The sequence below is a fragment of the Typopeltis vanoorti genome, chromosome 20, assembly GCF_054136105.1.
Source record: "Typopeltis vanoorti isolate ZY-2024b chromosome 20, IOZ_Tvanoo_1.0, whole genome shotgun sequence".
In the NCBI taxonomy this organism is placed as follows: Eukaryota; Metazoa; Arthropoda; class Arachnida; order Uropygi; family Thelyphonidae; genus Typopeltis; species Typopeltis vanoorti.
Genome location: NC_143568.1, coordinates 6,573,190 through 6,592,804, shown reverse-complemented (window position 1 = coordinate 6,592,804; position 19,615 = coordinate 6,573,190). Strand labels below are relative to the sequence as shown.

Here is a 19,615-nt window from a genome sequence, read left to right as displayed (position 1 = left end):
GTCCAATGGTCTTAGCAAGGGACCAGAAGGCACATCTTTTGTTTGGTCAGGAGGCACTTTTTTTTTTCTTTTTTTTTTATGAAGTCAAATTTAGATCTGCTGATCAGTGTTTTTTGTTGCATGATTTAGTATAGGTTGAAACTGGAGTTCCTGATTCGAAGCACATATGATGAGCTGAATTTTTTTTTTTTTTCCCTACCTCTCTGATACACTTTCTGTTGAACCAGCACTTGGAGAGCAGACAAGTATTCTTAGTAGAATGGGGATGAAGGCCTTCAGTCTGGTAAGGATCATTGTCTGATTCTTCATAGAATCAGACAATGGAAGGGAGGAACATTCTGGAAGTCATCCCATTTCCACCTTTGTAGTTCCAGAGGATGTGAGATCGGTCATGGCTTGAGGAAAGGCATTCTGTGAGAGGACTCTTACATAAGATAGTTGTCTAAGCTGTCAAGAGGGAAGATCACCTCTATTGTATATTTGGAAGGAAATGTGGAAGAAGTTAAAAACAGATCCAAAATATCGGGTGAATGAAGAGAATTTATCAGGAATTTCTGTAGGCAGATGAACAATTTGCTTTAGGTCATTGCTTATGGCAGAGATTTCTGCCTCACATCCAGTTTGGTCAGTGGTGTTGGAAAAGAGGAGCAAGTTGGAATTATGAACATTGAGGTTGCCTAGTAAAATGACTTTACTATTTGGATGCCTGGATTGCAGATGGTCGAGTTTTATGGAGTGGAATGTGAAGAGGTGTGAGTAGTTGTCAGATGTTGGAGAACGGTAAATGTAGCAGATGATAGGTGAGACAAGAAACCTTGAGCCAGAGGAGGTCAAAAGCATGGGATTCTAAATTAGCCACTCTCTGGCATGCAGTGTCTGATCTCACAAGGACACAGATGCTACTCTTGTGGAGAAAGGAATTGTGAAGTTTAGACAGTAGTGGATGCAGATGCTATTTGGGCTTTTGTCAAAAGTAGGATGTCTGGTCTGGATGATTATAAGTGATGATGAATGTCATTATGTTAGTGTTAATGCTACAGATATTAGTAAAGTGGAAAGTGAATTTTTAATAGCCAATCAGAGAGATAGCTGGCCCAGGGCTATCACTGATTCATCAGTACACAGTGCAGAAGGCATCAAGCTAGTGCCGCCATCTCGTAGTCTCTAACCCTAACACAATATTTTTAATGTCTGAAAATAGCATGGGTTCGACGGTCGATTTTCTTGAGTTTACGGGACGAAAAACCCGAGTTTCCAGGAAAACTCTCTAGCCCATGCCAGAGAATGACTAACTCGGGAACTTTTATTTTTACTACTTCATAAATGCACTGTGAATACAGGCACAAACCTTAATCTTGACTGAATTTAATTGGGAGATTTTTCAGCATAGCATCTAATTGTTTTAGTGCTACAACCAAATTATTACCAAAGAAAAACAAAAGTTATGTAACATACCATAGTAATTTTTTTTTTTTCATTTTCTTATGTTTTTATCATTAATTTCATACATTGCTAAATCACAGTTTTAAAACTTGTTTCTTTTCTTCTTTTTATAAATTTAGATGATTTTTGAGAATTTTTTCTTAATTTTATTTAGGGACTTGGGATTCCCTGTTGGTAATTTTTCTAAACAGTCTGATGCAGCCTATATTATGTTTATATCACGTGACAAGAAAATAACTGGATGCCTTGTAGCTGAAAGTATCATCCAGGTAGAGTAGAGTAAAACCAGTATAATCCTATATAATATATAATTTCTCTTATGTAATTCATATATATGTCATGTTGTTGTTTAGAAGAGGAAATTAACAACTTCATTTAGTTGTTAAATTATTAAACCAATATTTTGCCTTGGTCACAAAGGCATATTAGTCTTCTAAAGCACAAAAATGTGCACTCAGGCACACCAGCAGGAAGGCAATCATAGGCAGCATTTGTACAAGGTTGGATCTTGCTCATCCCATCCATTCTAGACTATTAGATGTGTATCTGCTTCTGTATAATAGGGAGGGATGTTTTTCCATTGGATCCAGTGAGTGTATCAATGACTGGTCTGCCCCAGAACATCTGCAGTTAGATAATGGATATAATTCCTGTATTCATCAAGCAGGATATTGGCTGTTCTTCCACTTTGTAAGTGCCAGGTTTGATATTTTAAAAAGAACTGCAGTTCTGTATGTTCCACATTGTAACCAGATGGTTTATGTCTACTTAGAGAAAATTTGCAAAGCTTATTATTGCACATTAATTAGTGCTGCAGTTAGCAGATAAGCCATCACATCCTTCTACTTAAGCCACATGGAATTGCATACCACTTCGTACCTTCAGTAAGAAAGATGTTGTTGTATAACAAGTATTATAACAATCTCACACAATTACTATATCATGACAACTTTGTTTCCAAATTGGTTTAGTATTTAAAAGGTCTCCGATTTGATCATATCTTTTTTCTCCAATACTTTTGCTAACCTTTCATCTCTTATTCTGTTATTTGACTATATCATCTTAGATTGTTCTGCTTACACATTTTAAAATTAATGTCAACAACTTTTAATATCTTTATTTTAAATATGAAAATTATTTTATTTAACTTTACTTTATTTTATTTAAAAAAGTCTTCAAGCCTTTGAGATGTGGTTATACAGACGAATGTTAAAAATCCCACGGACAGCAAAAACGTCCAATCAGGAAGTACTGGAACAAATGGGGAAATCACGTGAACTTTTAGATACCATAAAAAGAAGGAAAACTGCATATCTTGGTCACCTACTTCGTAATGAAAAATATCAGATACTTCAACTGATTATAAAAGGGAAGATAAATGGAAGAAGAGGACAAGGAAGACGAAGAAAATCTTGGCTGGCAGATATCAGACAGTGGACTGGTATGAACTCTGAGAGACTGCTCAGAATAGCTGAGAATTGCTCAAAATTTACCAAGGTGCTCGCCGACCTCCGATAGGAGACGGCACTCAAAGAAGAAGATTTTAAATATGGTTTGGCATATAATCCAACACTCCAGTATGTAGGTTAAAACAAATTGGAACTATCCCACTTGCATATTGCTAGTTTGGCTGATATATCTCTTATTTCATGTATGTTCAGATAGCTTCCCACCATATCTAATTTGTTTATTCTGTTATCCATTTCTGTATATACTTTGCTATCTCATCATCAAATTCCTGCCTTGTACCCTCAAGGAGTGTACAGGATATGATAGTACTACATGAAAAATTTACATCATTACTAACTTCCTATCTACAATTTTCTCTAAATCAGTCTGTTACTTGTCAAGGCTCCAACATTATCAGATCTTATATTTCTGTCATCTAAGACACTTTGTACCGTATTAATTCACCATTATCTTGGTCTTCCTCTGGGTCGTTTTCCTGCCAACCTGGCAGAGAACACTTGTTTTGCTAATATTTCATTGCCCATTCTGTTTAAGTGACCATACCACCTGAAATTAGCTCTGCTAACGCATTCCTGAATGCTGACAATGTCAGGTTCTATCCTACTACCCTCATTTTTAATATGATATTGCAATTGATGTTTACGCCTCTAATCTTTCTCAGGACTCATATCTGCGGTCTCTAGTTTTTGGTCAAGTATTTTAATTCTGACCCAGCTCTCAGATCTATAAGTTAAAACTGGTTTGAACACTGTCTTGTATACAGCTAATTTAGTGTTCCGACTAATTTCTCTCTTATTCCATATGAATTTACTCAGTTGAATTCCTACCATACCAGATTTGTTGATTCTGTTGTCTATTTCCGTATTTAATTTACCATCTTCACCAAAAATCGTGCCTAAGTAGCTGAAATGTTTTACTTGTTCCATAGGTTCTCCGTTCACAACGCAGTTGACATTTTCAACGATTCTACCTGTTTTCATTATCTTTGTCTTTTTATTGCTGACCTTCATACCATATCTATTACAACAGTTATTCAATTTAGTCAGGGAATCTTGCAGACTTGTAGCAGATTTATTTAGAAGTATAACATCGTCTGCATAAAGCAAAGAACTGACATTAACTTCTCCAATTTATTTTGATATCATGTTTAATACCACATTCCTTCGTAATGTGATCCGTATAGATAATGAGTAACAGAGAGGATAGTGTACATCCTTGTCTCACACCAGATTTAACATTAAACCATCCTCCTGTACTTCCTTCAATTCTAACTGCTGAATTACAACTAAAATAATGACTAAGTATTGCTTGATATAATTCCCCATTGACATCATTTAACTGTAGCGTATTGAATACTTCTCTTTTGGCAACTTGTCATATGCCTTTTCCAGATCGACAAAACTTAAATACAGATCTTTGTTATATCTTAATGATTTCTCAACTATTTGTCATAAAGTGAAGATCTGATCTTGACAGCCTCTATTTGGCCAGAATTCAGCTTGTTCTTCCCCAAGCATTTCTTCCACAATTCTTCTCAACCGTTTCTCAAGTATACTTGCATAAATCTTACCTCTACTCCAATCATTGGGAATTCGTCCCTCTGTCAAGGCCTTCTGAACTATGCAATGTAGCCACTGTAAGACTTTTCTACCACCATACTTCAGCATTTCTGGTTAAATATCATCTACTCCTGCTGCCATTCCACATTTCAAGCCTTTGATGGCTTTTTCTACTTCAAGTATGGATATGTATTCCTGAATGTATGCCTGCTGAGTGTTTTTTACCACTGTGCTATCACTGCTTGTTTCATTTAGCAATTTTTCGAAGTAATGACTCCATACTTCGAGGATATCTTTTTTTCTCCTGTTTTCATATCACCTTTATCATCTCTGACTCTTTTTACAGCATTCTTTCCTCCATTTCCAAGCCTCTTCAACAACCTCCAGAATGTCTTACCACCTTCTTGATATTTATATATTTATTTTCTATGTTCTTGCCAAAGTCCTCCCATGACTTTTGTTTAGCCAGTTTTACACAGTGTTTAGCTTTCTTACATTGGTCTCTGTATTCTCTAAGAGCACAAGCTGACTTATTTGTCAGGAACTTTTGATATGCTTTCTTCTTTTCCTTTACTGCCTCTTTAACTTCCTTGTCCATCATGGAGTTCTGATTTTTCTATCCTTGCAGATAACCTCACCATATGCCTCTCTGGCTGAATCAATCAGGGTTTTCTTTAAGGTTTGGTACCTGTTCTCAAACTCTTTCATTTTTTGTTCAATAATCTTTCTGTATTTTACTCTCCAATTCACATCTGAGAGCTGCTCAACTTTTATTCGCTTTAAAACTTTCTTACATGTTATTCTTTTCAATATGAAATTCAATTTTAACTGTTCAAGACTAAGTAATGATCACTTCCAATTTCAATTCCTCTGGTGTCCTGCAGAAATGAGAAAATATCAATATCAACAATAACATAGTCAATGAGACTTTTCTTATTCTTTGCTTCTTCTCTCCATGTGAATTTGTGCACATTTTTATGTTGCAACATTGTGTTAGTAAGAACCAGTCCATGTCCTGAGCAGAAATCCAACAGATATTTGCCATTATTATTAGCTTTGCTCTTTTCTCCAAATTTTCCCAAAATATTTTTGTATGTCTGACAATCATTTCCTACTCTGCTATTTAGATCCCCAACAAGGAAAAACTTTTCCTTTTTCATTGTGTCAGTTGCTTTCTCTAAAGCTTCAAAAAATTCCTCCACTTCTACCTTAGTAGAACCTTCTGTGGGGCCATAGGCACAAATAAGTCTCATTGTCCAGTTCCCCATTCTGATATTTGCCAACATCACTCTACTTGAGACTGCCTGCCATTCAAGAAGATTAGCCTCGTATTTAGTGTTGAATACTATGGCTACTCCTTCTTTTCCTTGATTGTCATTGCCTGAATATAGCATTTTGTATTTATTGCTCAGAAAGATGTCACCAGTGTTTGTCTTTTTTGTTTCAGTCACCCCTATTATGTCGATCTGGTATCTAATTCCTCAGCTAGCTCCATTTCTTTGTCATTCAGACTTCTTCTTATTATTATTAGTCACCTCCAGGCAGTCCAAAGACTCATCTAGGGAGGGCATGTACTCTACAACTCTGCCTTCATCACTCACAATCCACTAACGACATCTACTACCGCCACTGGTATTTCCACAGACAATCGCAAACATCTATGCCCATGGCGAGATTCAAACCCGCAGCCTCTTGGCTGGAGAGCGGGCACGTTAACCACTCGGACAGCCAGGCTGGCATGGTACTGATCTTTAACTCTGGTGATGTTGAGTTGGGGTGTGTTTTCATATTTGTTCCAGTAGCTGACTTTTCGCTGTTCATCCAGGTTCCCTGCTGAAAACAACGGGTGCCTTATTTAACCGTGTGACGCCCCAGCCTGCATGCAATTTTGTCATGTTATACCATCATTTTGTATTTTGGTTTAAGCCAATAAGAATACAATTTGGTTGGCTAAATCCCAAATTGTCAGCCCATTCTCGTTCGTTCCGTATCCAGGTAGATACCCAACAGGGTGCACCACGAGAAGGCGAGGATTGGACATTAGGTCGGAAGCCCTGGTCGGTTCTTCTCATTCCTTTAAAGGCTATGTGGAGGTCTCCTCTCAGTTATACAGCTTTGACCCTTAAGCATCCCTTTGCTATCTTTACTGAAAAATTGTGCCTAAATATTTAAAAGTATAAACTCATTCTATATATTTCACTATCGAGAATGCACTCTATGTTTTCTTTTCTGTATCTGTTTTTTTTTAATACCAGATTTGCCACAGCAATTATTTAATGTGGCTTAAAACTCGTGAAGATTTTCAGCTTTTAAGAGGATAACATCACCTGTATAAAGAAATAAACTTAATATCAGTTATTAAATTTCTGGTATTGAGACCACATTTCTAAACATAAAACAAGTTTATTAAACTAAACGATATAAACTGACAAGTTTCTTGAGTCAGACTTACATCATCAAGGATACAATATTTGTATAAAAGACTGGAAAAAATTAATTGCACAAAGCAGATATCAGAAATTTAAAACTAGTGCATACAAACAAAATGACCAGAAAAAAAAAACTGTTTGTATTAATTACTGTATACACATTGGAACATGTGTGTACAGTAATTAATACAACAGTTATTTAGTTATTGCTGTCACGTTCTGTGGTATGATTCGTGTCATAACCCAGTTCCAGTTGTTTGTTACATTTTTGAGGAAAGCAGACCAATAACCTTGGTTTTTATTACATTGTGTGGGGATATGGGAATTTCTGAGGCTTCTTTAAACATGGTTGGCATTTCTGAAATTCACATGTTAACACAGGAAAAAGAGTGAATAATATTTATTCAAAAGCTATATATTTCAACCTGAAAATTACAGGTCATCATTAGTGGCAAAAGGTAGTTGAATACAAAGTTGAACATGAACAATGTATTAATTTGAAACAGTGAAATGTCATGATGCTATACATAAAACAACTCAAAGGGGTAACTGAAGAAGCAGTGAATTATTAGTTATTACCTGTATTGTTACTTAAAAAGCCTTTAATGTTGTGTGATTAGAATAAGATTCTAATATCTTTGATAGTGAGAGGCAGTTGTTCCAATTCAAGTTCATATAATGAAGTAAGTCTTCAGCACTTATTTAAATAAACGTTCTGACTTATAGCAACAACAATGGAGTAAGTGAATTTCAGAACATAGGATATTATGGTCTGTATCTATTCCATGTTGTGCTAGGCCAGATTTCTCAGATTTCCTATTGAGGATATAAGACTGGTGTTTTGTATTCTTTTCTCCACTGAACATCGTTTGTCTGAATTAAGAAAGCTGATAATCACAAAGAACTTAGTAGATGCCAGAAAGAGTAAGACTACAGCATTTATCTTATCAAGCCCTTTCCACTGGATATAATGAAAGTATTTGATTTTGTATTCACTCTAGTTATTTTCTGTGTTAAAATAGAATCTGCAGACAAATTGAAGGATCCACCATGGGGAGTCCACTCTCTCCCAATCTCGCAAACTTCTATTTGAAACATTTAGAAGATAATTATAAAAGAACTTCATCCTTTTCTCATCCATACATCCTCAGCCTTTGTTTTAGGTACGTTATATAGATGACGTGGTCTGGCCCCACAATGAAGATACATTACCTACCTTTCTAGCAAACATAACAATCTACATGCACAAATTAATTTCACTATGGACATAGAAAAAAGGAAACCATTTATCCTTCTTAGATATCCTACTCTTCCACTTATCATCAGGGGAACTATGGCGAGTGTTTTGAGTAATCAATGATGAGGTGACGAATGCAACATCATTTTCTCAATGTGGGGCATACACCCCACATTGAGAAACACTGCTTTAACCTCTCTACTAGCCGAGGTGGATGAAATAGTGAGACAACTTGCACTTCTTATCCATGTTATTCAATAGGTGTTACAGATTCATATCCAGAATTATCTGAACGTAGAATTACCTCAATGTCCTGGCCAGTTGAGGTGTTAATATCATTTAATTTGAATTTTAGGTTTAATACTGTTTTCTTTAATGATGGTACTGTACAACCCTGTTTTACACCCAGTGTAAATGCTGATTTACAACTTATATAAATTTCAAGAATCACAACTGTTTATCATACAGATTTAATGTTTTAGCAGTGTTTTTACTTCAATACCTTATTACATTATTTTCAAAATCAATGATCAATGAAATAGAATTTGCTATTTCATCTAGTAGATGAAATAGCAAATGCTATTTGGCCTAAATCTAGTTTTATCACTTTTTTCTTTGACAGTTTTTCTAAATCTTTCCTCAGAAGAAGCTACTTAGTAAGGAAAGTATTTCCTCTTTTTGTTTTTTTTCCATAAATTGATACAATGGGAGCTCTACTCTGTTCATCTAGGATTCCAACTTTTAACCGATCCTGGATTATATGTAGCCACTAAAACTTTTATGCCTCCATATTTCAGCATTTTATATCAAACGTCATCTACTCCAGCTGCTTTTCTACATTTCAGGTTTTGTATGGTTTTTTAACCTAAAATATTGATATATATACATATATTTCTGGCTGCATTCCTTCTGAATGTTTTCTATCATTTGCTACATATTAATTTTTCAAAATAATTACTCACAATATCAAGACCTTATCTTCAGTTTTAATATTCCCTTTGATTATGATTCCTTTGTGGTACTCTTCCCTCCATTTCTAAATAGCCTCCAAAACATTTTGCAACCTTTGTAATATTTATTTTCCATATTCTTTCCAAACACCTTCCTGTAACCTTTTTTAATTACCTTAAACCATCCTGAGGACAACAGTCAACAATAGCATAATTTATGTATCACTTTTTCATGAATTTGTACAATTTTTCTGTTGGGATTATGTTGGTAATGACTAGTTTTTGTGAACAGAAATCTAGCCGTTTATTTATTTATTTATTTTTTTTTATTCTGATCACTCAAGTTGAAATTGGCTACCATTCATGAGTTTTCTTCATGTTTGTTTAAATACTACAGCTACTCCCTCCTTTCCTCAATCCCTAGTCACCAAGTAAATAACCAAGTATGGGTAACATTTAGAAAGACTACAGTGCTTTTGAACTTGTCGATTTCAGCAACACCAATTACATTGATGTGATATTTCTGTAATTCCTATTCTAGTTCCAGTTATTTCCGTAATGCTGCTTTATGTTGTTAGTATCTAGTTTCCGTTCTCTGAGGTAAAGATTATTCCACTAGCTGACTTTTCACAGTCTGCCTAAATGAAAAAAACAGGGTGTTGCTTCCAATAATCTCGATTTCTATTGTCACCATCATGTATATGCAATGTCAACCAATATAGAACACAATTTTATTGAATCAGTTCTCCATACCTTTATTGTTTGTTCAGAAATTAAGTTGACACCTAATAGGTCTTACCACAAGAGGGTGGGGTATTGGATATGCACAGGTCTCCTCCCAGTTATCTAGTGTTAGATCCTGAATACAGAGCTTTACAAGTAAATTCTTTATTCAGGATTTAACATGACAAACTACTACTTATTAAGGAGATATCTGCTCATCGGCTAATAATTATAAAGTGTTGTTTTATGTCTTGTAATAATGTATAGTCCATGTGTGCGATATAGTCAGAGTTATTGTTAGGTTATTTGTAATTCCCAAGTAAGCTGTCTAGTACTTAGCGAAATTCCGAGAAAAGTTTATAATAGTAATCCAGAATAATCGCGTATAATCGGTACGAGTCGAGCGTAGAAATGGAGGTTATACCTACGCGGAAATATGACGTCAGAGCGCCTACCTAGAATAATGTAACCGGACAGGTTAGCGAGAGTGTAGGATCACCCAAGGGGCATGAACGATGGGGTTCGTGGGTGAAAACCGGATTGAATAGAGGGCGCCCGAATAGGGTGAATAAAAGACAAAGCACGCCATTTTAAGGGGGCTTTTTTGACCTTTTGATCTTGGAGTGCTGGATTCGAGTTTTAGGGGCAGTTGGTCGGAGGATTCTTGAGAGGGCGGTGGGTCTTCTACAGTAATGACGGATGGCAGGTTCTTTTCTTGAGAATGCTTGAAGAATTTCAAGCAGAGCTGATTGCGATATGACGGCCCATGTGGAATCGAGCCTTAGCAGGATGTCCCATTAGAGAAAGTTTCCTGCGGAGCGGTAGACAGCATGCAACAGTCGGAAACGATTAGAAGAAAAAGCGTAGTACATTGCCAGGCGCAAAGACAGCCGAAGAATATGCAGTACGGTAATCCAGACCTACATGAGATGACAGCATGAAATCTGAAAGGATCCGGTAATGTAAGAGTTTTCGTTCTATGTTAAAAATTTGTTTAGAAGAACAAGAAATTTGTGTGTGTTGTAACTAAAGGACACTAGTAGAGAACTTTTAGTGAGAATTTGACTGAATTAATTAAGCCCTTGTGGAACAAAGAAGAGTTGTTAAATAGGCAGTGATTTGTGAATGGCTAGACTTGCTTAAATGAAATTTAGAATTAAGGTAATCATTGATAGAGTATTAATGAAAGTGTTCAATAAGTATTCTGTGAGAAATTTGTGAAAGGAGTTATATAGTAGTAGTATTATGCTTAAACCTAATCCTTTCATAATTGAAGGATTTAATTTGCTCTGATTCATTGTGATTTAGTATAACCCTTAACTTAGAGTGAATTTTGATCCATTGAGTATTTAAACTTAAATAACTGTAAAATGTTTTATGTTTTTCCAATAAACATGCTTTGTACCTTATACCTGAGTTATGCCTGATTACGAATTCAAACCACCACTTATGAAATTGAACTTTTTTGGCGGGAAGGAATTTAGATATAATTGTTTAAGTGAGATTCGGTCTATGACTGCTAACTGAATCTGCACAACGCTAGCATGAGATAAATTATTGTGTGTATCCTTTTAAATTTTGAATTATTTCCCTGAACAAGAGTCTCTTCTGTTATAGGATATTGGCTGGCGCAGCGAAATATAAATTTTGCCAATATCCGAAGAGGAAATAAATCTGGATTAGTATTTCAGGAGCACGACAATAGATTAGAAGGAGAGTTATTATAGAGGTAGAATAAGATATAATATAGAGAGATAGCGACATAACAATAGAGTAGCCAGTAGGGCTTTGATTGTACAAAGTTTTGAGTAAGCAAAAGGATAGATTCTAGAGACAGTAAATTAATGTATAATAAGATTGAACTTACAACTTACGAATAACATTATATGAAAGTAAGGATATAACAATAACACAGCCGACGACAGATTACAGATTTAACACTAGCTTTGATCTTGAAATGATTTTATTACAGTAATGTAACACTTATAAACAACTTATTTTCTGTAGCTCCCACCCACAAAAGTTTGTAAATGTATAGTACATTAGTACCATGCCATGTGTGGGCTAGGTTTTTATTCTTTTTTATATTTTTATTTACTCATTTATTTTTTGCATAATCAAGAAACCATGCTTTAGAGACCAAACATAGAAATATTTTCAAACCACTTCAAGCCTCCAATAAGTGAGATGATGGTTTCACACCAAATGATGAAATTCATCTCACCTAAAATTGAGCTCTTTCAACATTGAGAGAATAGGCCTGCTAACACATCATTCATGTTACAGCAAGTATCTTCTTAGAATCTGAATTTTGCAATGGATTAAATGCTTTAATAATAATAATGTCATCCTCATAAATGAGATACTATATTTACTTTTAGAAATTTTTAATATGTTTCAGGTTTCCTTAACTTGACTAATGAATGTCACTACCATGAATGGAGTTGTTAACAAACTATGGAAAGTCTCCATATCATCACTATTCTAAATGAAATTCACTATAACAAACAGTTCTTTTGGTACTTACAAGTTCACCTTAAGAGACAAATGTATAAATACAGGGTGTTTATTAAAGACTTACACATGCTTTTACACCATCCTTTAATTATGCGGCCAAAAAAAACTGATGAGAGCTATATTTTTCTCTCATAGTGTGGTGCATGACGGGAATGACTTGTCTTTTGAGGTAGTGAGTACTGAGCTGTAAATTGGTGAGGAAAATACTTTCCCCACCAAATTTCACTATAATGAAGCTGGTGCTATAGCAATGTACAAAATTAATTACTTCAGCAAAATTAGTAGGTGAACTCAAATTTGTAAATTGACCATTGATCTTCCATTATTTATATATTACAAGATTATTAATTATAATTATACTAGTTCTTCTGATCAGCAGTGCACAAGCAAGACAAAATCATAATATTAAAATGGTATTTATATGAGGGTGGTCTGAAAAGTTCTCAGCCTAACAATGAAAAATCGAATTTATAATTTCAAAATTATTTTTATTTTTCAACATAATCTCCCTTAAGACTAATACATTTATTCCAGCGATGCTCCAGAGCCATTATCCCTTCCCTGTAGTGGTTCTCAGTAAGATCTGCAAAATACCCCTCTACAGCTACAATCACCTCTTGATTCGAAGAAAAACGCTGACCAGTGAGGAAGAGTTTTAGTTTTGGAAAGAGATAGAAGTCAGAGGGAGTGAAATCTGGGGAATAGGCTGGATGTTCCAGCAATTCATAGTGCAGATCTCTTAATTTTCCCATTGCCAAAACACATTTGTGGGCAGGTGCATTGTCCTGATGAAAGATGATTTTTTTTCTTCTGCAAACCAGATCTTTTCTCATGAATTTTTTTGTTTAGTCTGGTTAAAAGATCGAAATAATATTCTCCGGTTATTGTTTTACCATTTTCAAGATAATTAATAAACAAATTGAAGTAGAAAAAGCCTGAAATGTGGAAAGGCAGCAGGAGTAGATGATATTCGACTAAAAATGCTTAAGTATGGAGGTATAAAAGACTTACAGTGGCTGCACTGCATAGTTCAGAAGGCCTGGACAGAGGGATGAATTCCAGATGATTGGAATAGAGCTCTCATAGTACCCATATATAAAAAGGGAAATAAAACTGAATCTGAGAATTACAGAGGTATTTCTCTACTGAGTGTTCCTGGTATGATTTATGCAAGTATACTTTAGAAACGGTTGAGAAGGATTGTGGAAGACAAGATTGGTGAAGAACAAGCTGGATTCAGGCCAAAAGGTTGTCAGGATCAAATTTTCACTTTACTTCAGATAGTTGAGAAATCATGGGAATATAACAAAGATCTGTATTTAATCCTTTCTTTTAAGCTTACACGGTGATTTAAATGCATTTTTGAAAATTATGGAGATAACTACCATGTTTGAATAAAAACTTTAGTTTAATATAACTAAAATCTACATTCGGCTTTCGACCTTTATGTCAAGGTCATCTTCTGGAGCATACAACTATACACAGAAAACAAGCTACACTACAATCAAACTGGTTTGTTAAAGTTACTGACCAACCGCTACAACAATTGTTGGCCTGACCTCTAGTGGGGAAAAAAAAAAAAATTATACATCAACACTAGAGTCCTATTATTAGTGTTATCTGTTGGTTGTAGACATACATTGGGTGCAACAACAAGTCTATGTATCTATCTATATACATATATGAACATCATGATTATATATGTACATTCCAGCCAGTTGGTATATGGAATGGTTTCTAATACTAGTTGAAGATTGACTAGAGTCCTGACTTATGCTGGATCTTATATATTAGGTGGGCTGAATGTGTGCCATCCAGATCCATGGAATTTTCATGCCATCTTTGTTGTTGATATTTGGGTGGTTTATCAGGATTTCACAGGCTTCCTTAAATTTCCTTTCATACCAGGTTTTTGTGGTATAAAGAGTGGGTGCTTTTCCAGTTGATTTGATGTAAGGTGTTGAGCGCGTGATCTGAGAGGCCTGCTTCACCATAATGGTTATATTTAATGTGTATAATGTGTCCTTTCTTGCATATAGGGATTGTCCGTCCTGTTTCACCAATGTACGGTAAGTTACAGGTGTAGCAGATGCAATAGACTCCAGGATGTGCTAATGGGAGGAGAGGATCCTTAGAGGAGCTGAATGTGGTTTTAAGTGTAGTGGGTGGTTTAAAGTTGGCATTGAGGTTATAATGTTGTATTTATGAGGTTATAATTGAATGTAGATTTTAGTTATATTAAACTAAAGTTTTTATTCAAACATGGTAGTTGTCTCCATAATTTTCAAAAATGCATCTGTATTTAAGTTTTGTCGATCTGGAAAAGGCATATGACAAGGTGCCAAGAGAGAAGCTATTCAAAACGCTACAGTTATATGGTGTCAATGGGACATTATATCAAGCAATACTTACTCTTTATTAGAGTTGTAAGTCAGCAGTTAGAATTGAAGGAAGTACAGGAAGGTGGTTTAATGTTAAATCTGGTGTCAGACAAGTATGTACTTTATCCCCTCTGTTATTCATTATCTATATGGATCACATTATGAAGGAAAGTGGTATTAAACCTGATATCAAAATTGGAGATGTTAATGTCAGCTCTTTGCTTTATGCAGATGATGTTATACTTCTAAATAAATCTGCTACAAGTTTGCGAAATTCCCTGACTAAATTGAATAACTGTTGTAGTAGATATGGTATGAAGGTCAGCAATAACAAGACAAAGACAATGAGAATAGGCAGAAACATTAAATATTAACTGCATTGTAAATGGAGAACTTATAGAACAAATAAAGCATCTAAGCTACCTAGTCCCAATTTTTAGTAAAAATGGTAAATTAAATATGGAAATATACAACAGAATCAACAAAGTTGGTGTGGTAGGAAGTGAACCGAGTAAATTTATATGGAATAAGAGGGAAATTAGTCAAAACACTAAATTTGCTTATACAAGACAATGTTCAAACCAATTTTAACTTATAGATCTGAGAGCTGGGTTAGAAAAAAAAAGCACTTGCCCAAAGACTAGAGATCACAGATATGGGAGTCCTGAGAAAGGTTAGGGGTAATGAACAGATGGCATCAGTAGCAATATCATATTAAGAACTTGACATTGTTAGCATCCAGGAATGTGTTAGCAGAGCTAATCTCAGCAAGTACCTTAGAAGACAGAAATATAAGATATGATACTGTTGGAGTCTTGACAGGTAACAGATTGATGTTAATTCTGTTCAGAAATATTTGATTAGACTTTTGACTTAGACAAATCAGTGGTGTGTAATTTTGTTATTAATAAGTTCTAGGTGTTTCATTTTGGAATGCAAAAATATAAGGCTGTGTACTACATTGATGGCACTGTACTGCAGGATGGGAATGAGATTCAATATCTGGTGATGGTGGTGATGGTTGACAGTATGCTGGGTTTAGAAGGCATATTGCAAGTGCTGCTCTGATAAGAAGTCCACTAACATGGGGATAAAGTGGTGGTTATGCCACTGTATAAAGCACTGATCAAATCACGCTTGGACTATTGTGCTCAGATTTGGTTACTTGGTTTTTCGTTATGATGTAGAAACATTGGAGAGGGTCCAGAGACAAGTGATCAAAGCTTTGGAATGTTTGCTATGTGGAGGGAGAGGTTGAAGGAATGTGGATTGCAGAATATCGTGAACAGTTGGTAAAGAGGTGATATGATAGAGAGGTTTAAGTTAGTAAGAGGATTTTATCAGGTTAATCCAGAGGCAATTATAAACATATTCATCATATTCAATGTGATGAATATGTTGTCAGTTGTATGAACCTCTCAATATTCTGCTGCAGAGAATGTGAGGGCTAGTGCAGAAGACCTTAGGACTTCTGCACAAAATTAACAATGATATTGTTAATTTTGTCCATTGAGTGTATGAAAACAAATAATAGTAAACAAAGTAAACACATAAATAAAAAAAAAAAAATAAAAAAAAAACTGCAAGGATCAAAGCAAGATAATGGTCAAAGTTCTATTCTTTCTAGCTTTGATCCTTGCAGTTTTTTTTTATTTTTATTTATTTATGTGTTTACTTTGTTTACTATTATTTGTTTTCATACACTCAATGGACAAAATTAACAATACCATTGTTAATTTTGTGCAGAAGTCCTAAGGTCTTCTGCACTAGCCCTCACATTCTCTGCAGCAGAATATTGTGCCCCTGTCTGGGAAAGAAGTGCACACACTAACATTATAGACACCCAGATAAACTCTACCATGCGCACAATTAGTGAGAAGCACCCCTCTATCCCTGGCTACCTGTCCTATCTAACATTGCTCCAGCAAACATATGGAGAAGACAAGCCTCGATTAAAGAATTAAGTAAAGCAGTGAGCAACCTACTCCTGCCCCTGCACCAGACTTTCATAAATCCTCCTAGTCTTCATCTAAATTCTTGAAAGCTTTTCTGGTCCATGGACGAACTCTCTTCGGCTGCCCTGCCATTAATACCTAACATGTGGAGAGGGTCCAACACTCTCCCAACAAACAGCTTCCTGGTAGAAGATCCCTGTGCTTTGCAGCCAGGTTTTGCTCTTCCTAAGAAGATTTGGTCATCAATCAACAGGATCAGAACTAACTAGGGCAGATGTGGCTACCTACTAATAGGGGGCTTTTAGACTCTACTACAGAAACAGCCAGCAATCCACTATTGAACAACATTGTACTTCCTATTTATAAATCAAAGAGAAGGTTAGCAATATTCAAGTTATCCTATGAGTTATTTGGCCATTTTTGCAGTATGCCCTCTAAACATCATCAGTATCATGCATTCAGTTCAATAAATATAGTACACATAGTTTGTAAATTTTTCATCCCAGAGTACATAATCTTATATTTTGTCACATTAAACAGATAGCCATTATCCTTTGCCCATACTGCCAGCCTATTTAAATCATCATGAAGGATCTTTATATCGCCTTTATTAAGTGCTCTACCCAGTTTTACATCATCAACAAGCAACTGGATATTTCCTCTTTATCATTGATGTACAAATTAAATACTAGCAATGAAATATAGAGCCCTGTAACCTATCACCTGCCTGCCTTCTGATTTAAATACTATTTGTATGTCCATCAGCTATTCTCTTATCCATCTCCATTTGCTCTGATATATGGAACCAAGTCCCACACTGTATCCTGACAAATGTCTTTACAGTGTCCAGCTATCATCATGTACCCATTTCCTTTATCCAACTAATCTGTTCACTTTATTATAAAAAGTGAGTAAATTACTAAGACATGACCAACCCTTCAAAAAAACCATGTTTCTTTGTCTCTCCCTCTCCCCACCACCTAGAATACTATATTCTTATCCATTCATTCCTGCATCCTGACTTGACCAACTTCTGTATCTTAATGACCACTCCCAAGATACTGATCAGTCCGTGATTTGCTACCTCTGTGTTAGTCTCCCTTATGTAACAGAACTATTTTTCCTTCTTTCCATTCCCTTAGGAAAGCTAAGACTTAAACAGCCTGGTCAGATCCACATTCTCGTAATACATGAGACAATATTTTGTGATTAAAGAAGTGTAGGAATGTTTTGCAGCACTGAAAATGCAGCTGAATAAAAAAGTTGGTCCTTGTTGGAGATCTAAACCACAGAGCAGGAAATGATTACCAGACATAGAGACATGTTTGGGAAAAATTTGGAGAAAAAGAACAAAGTTAATAATAACGGTACCTACTGGATTTCTGTTCAGGACATGAGCTATTATTAACACCATGTTTCAACATAAAAATATGCTCAAATTCTCATGGAGAGAAGATGCAAAAAAATAAGAAAAATCTCATTGACTATGCTATTATTGATAGTGATGTTTTCTCACTGGTTCAGAACACAAGAGTATACAGAGGATTTGAAATTGGAAGCGATTACCATTTAGTTTTGAGCAGAATAAAATTGAATACCATATTGAAAAGAAGTGGATGTAAGAATGTTTTGAAACAAATCAAAGTTGAACAGCTTTCAGAAGTGAAACTGTATACTCAAAAACACAAGCATTATTCAAGAAAAAATGAAAGAGTTTGAAAACGAGTACTAAACCTTGGAGATTCAGTGGCAAATCCAGAAGAAAACATTGACTGATTCCTTGCATAATATTCTATACCATTTATATTTTATCTCTGTATTATCTTCCATCGACTAAGTCTTGCTAATGTGTGTAACTTCTGGTCATGTTTAACTAACCAGTGTCAAAAACTTATCCCCATTATTTACTGAATCATGCTTTGGGCATCATTACATAAACTGCAATGTCCTTGAGCACACAACCAGACTTATACCACATATTGCTCACTGACTTCAAGGATATCTATACATATACACTTGTTGCACTTTCAGTCTCTTATTCAACTACATTTTCTTCAAACATCTAACTCCAAATCCATTCAAGTGCATTCCATCACTCATATATATGTCCTTCCATCCATGACATTCACTCCACAAATTGCACTCCATTCTTCCTGCACAACTGGGTATTGACTGATTTTCATTTGCAATCGTATACTGCTGTTGTACTAGCAGTATAATCATATTGCCAGTACTTATTGTACTGCCACTGCAAACCTAACAATTTTTATTATCTGACCCTTATTTTTTGTTTGTTTCATCATTACTTCTCACATACCAGGCTTGTCACGTACTGGGTCATTCATTCTTGCCAAAACAGACTTCTCTCTCACTTTTCCCTCTGTGCTTCCTTTAAACCTCACTAACATCTTTACACCTTCTGGGAAACACAATTTTGTCACACTGTCAGCTAGCATTTCTCATTATAAAATATCCATAAAAAAATTTTGTCCTTATCCTCCCTCTTTCACTCTCTTTTCTTACTTTTGCTTCTCTGTCACATATGTATATTATGGTCAATGTGTCTTATTTGTTATCTGATAAGAAATGTTATTGTCCATGGACTATACAGCTAAAGTTGGTATGTTTTTATTTATTTGTATGGGGTTCCATTTCTCCACTGTCCCTTAGGACTGGTTGAGCCCTCCTAATGGTGGATTAAGTATGTATTTTATGACTGTAGATCTATGTGTTCGTGGGCCGGTTTGCCTGTTCCGAGGGATGAAAAACCCAAGTTTGTGGGTGTAAAAACCCTCCACCTCCTTATGAGACCAGCTAACCCACCTCTAGTCGAAAGAGACAGATAAAGGTTCCTCGCGTCATGGATGGGAATCGAATCCAGGTTTTTCCAACCAAAGGGCTTCATCTATACCAACTGTGCTACAGAGGCTCTAGTTGGTATGTTATTCCCA

At 35.4% G+C, this 19,615-nt stretch overlaps 1 protein-coding gene across 3 annotated transcripts in view; it reads left to right on the top strand.

Annotated features, from left to right (window-relative positions):
- The window catches only part of LOC150095211 (uncharacterized), an 84,492-nt gene that overhangs the window by 52,734 nt on the left and 12,143 nt on the right, over positions 1-19,615 (top strand). For 2 of the 3 annotated variants that reach the window (XM_090410482.1, XM_090410481.1), the window contains exon 7: positions 1,598-1,712. The exons of the other annotated variant lie outside the window; for it this stretch is intronic. In XM_090410482.1, the coding sequence (XP_090266608.1) occupies positions 1,598-1,712 (115 nt within the window). The remainder of the gene's footprint in view (positions 1-1,597; positions 1,713-19,615) is intronic. 3 annotated transcript variants of the gene reach the window in all.